The sequence below is a fragment of the Homarus americanus genome, unplaced genomic scaffold (assembly GCF_018991925.1).
Source record: "Homarus americanus isolate GMGI-L3 unplaced genomic scaffold, GMGI_Hamer_2.0 scaffold48354, whole genome shotgun sequence".
NCBI lineage: Eukaryota > Metazoa > Arthropoda > Malacostraca > Decapoda > Nephropidae > Homarus > Homarus americanus.
This window is the reverse complement of record NW_024723833.1, coordinates 2,598,318-2,606,271: the sequence shown is the minus strand read 5'-3', so window position 1 is coordinate 2,606,271 and position 7,954 is coordinate 2,598,318. Positions and strand designations below refer to the sequence as shown.

At 41.6% G+C, this 7,954-nt stretch overlaps 1 protein-coding gene across 1 annotated transcript; it reads left to right on the top strand.

The window, feature by feature from the left end:
• Positions 1-207: 207 nt before the first annotated feature.
• LOC121863884 (involucrin-like) lies at positions 208-594 on the top strand. Its single transcript, XM_042362799.1, has one exon. The coding sequence runs from the start codon at positions 208-210 to the stop codon at positions 592-594; it is 387 nt and encodes a 128-aa protein (XP_042218733.1).
• The last annotated feature ends 7,360 nt before the right edge of the window (positions 595-7,954 follow it).

Genomic DNA, 7,954 nt, shown 5'->3' with positions numbered 1-7,954 from the left:
TTTGATAACTTCGACCCTGACAAGATATATATACATAATCGCTATCTATGTCGTACTGTTGATATCTAACGCAGTGTGTTATCTGATAAAGTTCAGTGTAGATTCCCTAGGGTCGTAAACTGAATATTCCTCTTAACTAAAGATAGAGGTACATATACACAATAAACATCAGAAATTATACCCAGACACTTTTAACAAGACCTTCACATGACCGTAGAACAAGACCTTCACATGACCGTAGAACAAGACCTTCACATGACCGTAGAACAAGACCTTCACATAACCGTAGAACAAGACCTTCACATAACCGTAGAACAAGACCTTCACATAACCGTAGAACAAGACCTTCACATAACCGTAGAACAAGACCTTCACATGACCGTAGAACAAGACCTTCACATAACCGTAGAACAAGACCTTCACATAACCGTAGAACAAGACCTTCACATAACCGTAGAACAAGACCTTCATATAACCGTAGAACAAGACCTTCACATAACCGGAGAACAAGACCTTCACATAACCGGCGAACAAGACCTTCACATAACCGTAGAACAAGACCTTCACATACCGGAGAACAAGACCTTCACATAACCGTAGAACAAGACCTTCACATAACCGTAGAACAAGACCTTTAACCGGAGAACAAGACACATAACCGTGCCGTAGAACAAGACCTTCACATAACCGTAGAACAAGACCTCACATAACCGTAGAACAAGACCTTCACATAACCGTAGAACAAGACCTTCACATAACCGTAGAACAAGACCTTCACATAACCGTAGAACAAGACCTTCACATAACCGTAGAACAAGACCTTCACATAACCGGAGAACAAGACCTTCACATAACCGTAGAACAAGACCTTCACATAACCGTAGAACAAGACCTTCACATAACCGTAGAACAAGACCTTCACATAACCGTAGAACAAGACCTTCACATAACCGTAGAACAAGACCTTCACATAACCGTAGAACAAGACCTTCACATAACCGTAGAACAAGACCTTCACATAACCGTAGAACAAGACCTTCACATAACCGTAGAACAAGACCTTCACATAACCGTAGAACAAGACCTTCACATAACCGTAGAACAAGACCCTCACATAACCGGAGAACAAGACCCTCACATAACCGTAGAACAAGACCCTCACATAACCGGAGAACAAGACCCTCACATAACCGGAGGACAACTTTTACTTTGATCCTCTTCACCACTGATCGAGCCACTTGGGCGGCCCGTCGCGTATCTGAACTTGCTCCATAACCATAGAGAAACTTGAAATGATTATGTTCGCTATTTTTTTATTTTTTTTTTAGCTCCCAATTTTCAGTGTAATATTGTTCCAATTTTGGGGAAACTGTTCTTATGTTTATAATTAACTTTAATTAATCCGTCTAATCAGTATTGGTGTTAAATTAGCATAATATTAATGTCATTTTTGTACACTTATCTTATGTTTATGTTTTGTACTTATAGGTACAAGGAATATTCGTAGGAACGTTCGATAATCTTGATCCTGGACTTTCCCTTAACCCCCCCCCCCCCAGGCAGGCGATAGTAGGTTCCGCAGAGGGGCGGGGGGTGGGGGGGTTATCGAGCACGGGGTGAGGGCATGGTAGCCGCGTGGACAAGGTGTGCGTGTGCAACCCTGAGCCTGGCCGCACTGTTTGTAAACTTTGTGGCCAACCCGACTCTCACACCCTCTCTCACTACATCCTCACTTGCCTATGATCTCCTCCTACAGGTCCCCAGCCGTCACCAACACCTCGTTCCTCCCTGACCAAGTATCCCTCCTCCTAGTGACAGGCCTGGCACTTGACATTATTAGGGACCTGCCACGCTTTGCCATAAACAGATTATATGTACCGAGAACTTTCCCTCCACACACTCATCATTCTGTCACTTTATGTAACCTGCTGACAAAACCTATGACCCTTCAGGCTTTTACGCCCTTAATGCATGAGTCATAAAGGCAAGCATGAACTTAGCATGCTTGCCAGATGGGCGCTGTAAACGCTTCTGCGCTTCACCTTGCACAGGATGTAAGGGGGTGCCCAATAAACTAGCCCCCTCCGGGGCAATCTAAACAAATCTGTGTGTGCATGTTCGATTTTTATGTGTGTGTGTGTGTGTGTGTGTGTGTGTGTTTGTGTACACATGTGAGATTCAGACTAAAAAACATGTCTTTGAAGAGTGTCCCATATCATTGCACTTGCGCCTACATTTCAACATCACAACACCAGAAAACTTGTTCATTGAAAGGTCTGACCATGAAGTTGTATGCAGTGCCATCCATTCCATACTTGCCTTGTATGTTTAAGTATGAATGAACTTAAGTAATAGTTTTCCTCGTATCATGTGTATGTACTACGATTTCCAAGTTGCGTATTTTAGTGTCCTTTTATTTATTAACTTATTGTTTTATTGGTCCAGAGATTTTATGGATCATAATGTTTCGGTGTTATTTGTATTGGTATGTAGTTTGTTAACTGTATTTTAATTTATTGTTTTACTGTTCAATATTTTAATATTGGGCCATAATGTATATTGTTTACATTCATAAAGCATGTATTTTGGTGGTCAATAAAATGTCTATCTATCTACAGTATTTATCTATGTGCTTATTACTCACCACACACACACACACACACACATCAAGACTTTGAACAGATTTTCAAGGGCATAAAGTTGTTGGGTTTAGAAGTGAAATTGACCTTATGTAGAGAGCAAAATTTGTCAGGGCCGGATCCAGGCCAATGCCACCGATTCACTTGCATTGCTCAAAAAAAGTGACCGATGCATCAAATAATTGACCTGTCGGTAACGTGATCTCATTGTCAGTGTTGACCTACGTGGCCCACCAGCTTCTGACCGTAGCTGTCACTTCCTGTACCCGAGTGGCAAGTTTTCTGATTGTCAACTCCAGGCACCTCGGTTATGGGTAAAATGGGTCATGGGTGAAAATCGTTTTCTTTTTGTCTGAACTTATCATTAGCTCATTAGATTATTCTGTGATGATTAGAAAATAAACCAATATTGAATTATGTCAACTATAAAGTGACCACAGTGGCGACACACTGTGGGCCAGAGCAGGCATACAGCTGCTAGCTAGATACAGTAGTGACACACTGTGGGCCAGAACAGACATACAGCTGCTAGCTAGATACAGTAGTGACACACTGTGGGCCAGAACAGACATACAGCTGCTAGCTAGATACAGTAGTGACACACTGTGGGCCAGAACAGACATACAGCTGCTAGCTAGATACAGTAGTGACACACTGTGGGCCAGAACAGACATACAGCTGCTAGCTAGATACAGTAGTGACACACTGTGGGCCACAGCAGCTAGCTAGATGCTGACATAGCTAGATACAGTAGTGACACACTGTGGGCCAGAACAGACATACAGCTGCTAGCTAGATACAGTAGTGACACACTGTGGGCCAGAGACATACAGCTGCTAGCTAGATACAGTAGTGGCCAGAACAGACATACAGCTGATACAGTAGTGACACACTGTGGGCCAGAACAGACATACAGCTGCTAGCTAGATACAGTGACACACTGTGGGCCAGAACAGACATACAGCTGCTAGCTAGATACAGTAGTGACACACTGTGGGCCAGAGCAGACATACAGCTGCTAGCTAGATACAGTAGTGACACACTGTGGGCCAGAACAGACATACAGCTGCTAGCTATATACAGTGGTCGGCCGGCGCGCAGGTGAGGTCCGAGGCGGGCGGGAGTGATGATGTCAGAAGATCCACTCTGCCTGCGTCTGCTTGCACTAGACAAGTTGACCCCACTCTTACCCGGGCCATTTGTGTGTACACACACCACTGTCTGAGGCCTTAACTTTGAGAAGCATGACTCCCAAATGTTATGGATATCTGAAAACTAAAAAGAGGATTCCTTTGCCGAGTAAAACCCAAGTTGATCAATGATTCCCAACATGGCTTCACAAGCGGGCGTTCATGTTTAACTAATCTATTCACATTCTTTTCAGCTGTTTTCGAATCAATGGACGAGGGGCACGACTATGATGTGGTATATCTTGACTTTAGCAAAGCCTTCGAGAGAGTCTTCCATGAAAGACTAACAAGAAAAGTGGAGGCTCATGGCATTGGAGATATTCTAATATGGATTAGTGCGTGGTTACAGGACAGAAAACAGCGAATGAGCATTAACGGCACTAAATCCTATTGGAGTAACGTCACAAGTGGAGTACCCCAAGGCTCAGTACTTGGACCATTATTATTTATTATATACATAAACGCCATAGAAAGCGGCGTAGGCAGCAACATAAGTAAATTTGCTGATGTCACTAAAATAGGGCGAGGACTCCGCAAAACTACAGGAAGATCTAAACAAAATTTTCGAATGGTCTGAAAACTGGCAGATGAAATTCAATGTGGACAAATGTAAAGTACTTGGTCTAGGAGATGTAAACAGAGAACCAGATATCAGATGAACAACGATGTTAATAAAGTACTTGGGTTCATGCAAAGGATTGTTAGTTACAAAACTAAAGAGGTCATCCTGAAACTATATCTTGCGCTTGTGAGACCTCACTTGGGTTACGCAGTTCAATTCTGGTCACCGTATTACAGAATGGATATAGAATCCCTAGAAAGAATTCAAAGGAGAATGACAAGACTAATCCCGGGCATTAAGAACCTTGAGTACAGAGACAGGTTAAAGCATCTAAATTTGCACTCCCTTGAGAGACGTACTGTAGAGTGAGGGGCGAAATGATAGAGGTGTACAAATGGAAGTCAGGGCTAAACAAAAGGGACATAACAAAGATACTCAAACTACCCAACGAGGAGCGAACTCGCAACAATGGTTTAAATTAGACAAATTTAGATTTAGGCGCGAAAGAGGTAAACATTGGTTTGGAAATAGAGTAGTGGATGAATGGAACAATTACCAAACATCATTATTGACTCGAATACGATGGATAGCTTCAAACATAGGTTGGATGGATATATGAGCAATAGGGGAAGGATGTAAATGGGACTGCCCAGTATGGGCCAATATGCCCGCTGCAGTTTCCTCCATTCTTATGTTCTTATGTTCTTATGTTCTCAATGAATGAGCCAAGAATTTGTCATGCGAACCTGGCATCTTACACTCTGTGCTGTCACTCATGAAGACAGTCTGACACTTTTAGTCCACTTGAAAGGTTAGATGTGATATCATTTGATGAAATGACCATTGCGAGTGAATGGAGTTATGACAAAGGTAAGGATATCCTATATAAACCTCATGAGAAAGTCCAGGTTGTCATGCTAAGCGGACTGGTACGCAATTGGAAGCAGCCATTTTTTTATGACTTTGATGTCTCATATATACAAAAGCTCTTGTTAACTTTAACAGAAGAGCTTGAGCATGCAGGTTACCCTGTCGTTGCAATGGTGCACGACTTAGGGTCCAGTAACCTTAGGATGTGGCAAGAATTTGGCATTGATCCCTCGGAAAGAAAGAAAATATCTTTCAAAAACCCGAGTGTTGATCGGGATATATTTGTGTTTGCAGACGTGGCACATTTCATTAAATTAATTAGGAATAATTTTCTCGATTCATGATTTTACCTAGAGGGTGGAAGCTTTATATCCGATTCCTTTCTTCGGGAAATGATGACAGCAAGTAAGACAGAGTGTGGTTTAGCATACAAACTAAGTGAAATGCATTTAAATGTATGGGGCCAGCAACGAGAGCGGGTTAAATATGCAGTCCAATTGTTGTCCAAAACTTGCTCTAGCTCACTGAAATATCTTGGAGAAAGAGGACTACAGGAGAGTAGAAATTAGAAGGAAACTGCTGACTTCGTAAATCTGGTGGACGAATCTTCTCATAAATTTGGTGAAAACAATCACCTAATGCATTTGGAATTAATTTATGTGACTAAGTAAATGTTCTGCATAGAATGATTGAAGTGGTGACAACAATGAGAGTAAAAAACCGACTGTTGAAAGGCCTTTACAAGTTTGAGAAAGGGGTAGTATTATCCTCTCGGTCACCTATAGGGTTGTACAGAATGCTCCAGAAGTCTTTTAATCTTGAATTCATTCTAGCTAGAAAACTAAATCAAGTTGTCTGGAGCATTTGTTTGGGTGCATAAGACAGATGCATGGAACCTACGACCATCCAAATGCTGTGAATTTTAAGTTCAGGCTTAAGAAGTTACTCCTGGGAATAGACGTTTCACTAATTTCTGAGAAATCTAACACAACTAATGATAATTTTGACTGCTTGTCAAGAAATATTGGTCAAAGACAAACAAATGATAAAAGTACACCTATCAATAACAGAGAGCTGGCAGTAGAATTCTATATAACTAATCACTGTTTCAAAGACTTGGATATTGGCAATGAAGTAGAAAAAGAGTTAAGTGTTTGATGAAAGCCTAGGAGAGTGTATTAACCCTGACAAAAAAGCAGGAAGAGCAATAGATTTAGTCATAGGTACGTTGGTGGCTATATTGGAAGAATGCTTTGTGTGAAATACCCTCACTTAGGCCAGCAACTCACTGAGTGTAGTAGCTAAAACAGCTATCTGTGCAGGTGGGGGTCAATATGTTTCGAAATTTTACGTGTGACTAGTGGCAGCCCTCATATACCAAAAATTATCGTCCATGGTCTCATATTGTTTCCCACAAAGTATGCACAGATAGTTGTTTTAGAAATAAACAGAGATGAACTGTATGCTCCTTCTGACACTCTATTAACCATTATAAGAGACGTATTTAAGGCTGTACAGTACATGGGGACAGCCTTGAGGACGGGAAAGACTGTTTCAAAACAATGGTATGTGAGATAGAGAGTGGTGGAGTTGATGTTTAATCTTTCTTTGCCAAAATATCTGTGTTCTTTAGAATTTGGAAACTGAACAGTAGTATTAAGATAAATAAGGAAAAAAGCAAAAATTGCAGAAGTAAAAATAGAAAATTTATGAAAATATCAAAATAATAGAAGGAAAAACAGATTTCCTTGGGTTACAGTTGATGTAAATCATAAATACTATTTATTTATAACCTATGTGTTTAAATAACATATAATTTATCATTATATATTTATTCCCCTTTTAGATGCACACACACTAATACGGAAACATTTCAGAGGAGGCAGTTATGAACTCAAGTGCACGGATAAATTGCACTGAAATAAGCGTATGATTTCAGTAAATTAGTAAGAATATTCAAATAATGCCAGCTGTCCTTCCGTCCACAATGAAGGGACGAAAGTGGCCAGACCCTTTTAGATAGTCCCTCATACAAGGATATAGGAAACAGGGTTACGTTGATGATATTGTAAAGATAGACAGACTAGTGAGAGAGACTGTTATAGTCATGTGACATTGGTCCCACGTAACGATCTTCAAAAGTGAAATGCTTCCCCATCTGGTCCCCGAGATACGCTAGGGACTGTCAGTTGATCGAAATGTCCAAAGGAAGGCCACCAGACTGGTGCCTGCACTTCGACACCTCACTTCAAACCTCAGTTACCCAGATTTTTTAGAGCGCCTGCAACTGCCAAGCTTACAGGGTATACCACAGACGGGCAAGGGGAAACCTCATAGAAGTTTACAAACATCTCAGAGAGCACGACTCAGTCGAGTATCCTTACCTGGAGCTGGCGGACGCTCGCCCCACAAGGGGTCACAGCTCAAGATTGAAGAGCCCACAAGTCCAGAAAACTGTGAGGGCAAATTTTTTGGAGTGAGAGTTGTGAACTCTTGGAACAATCTACCAGAAAGTGTTGTGACGGCACCAAGTGTGAGCTCTTCCAAGACCAGACTTGACCAACACTTGAGCAAGTTCAGATACATTCAGGAGCCAGTGCATGCCCAGTACTTGCCAACAGTGCGTAACAGAGACGTGACCGATCGCCCAAGCGGCTAACGGGCCGATCAGTGACGAAGAGAATATAAGTAAA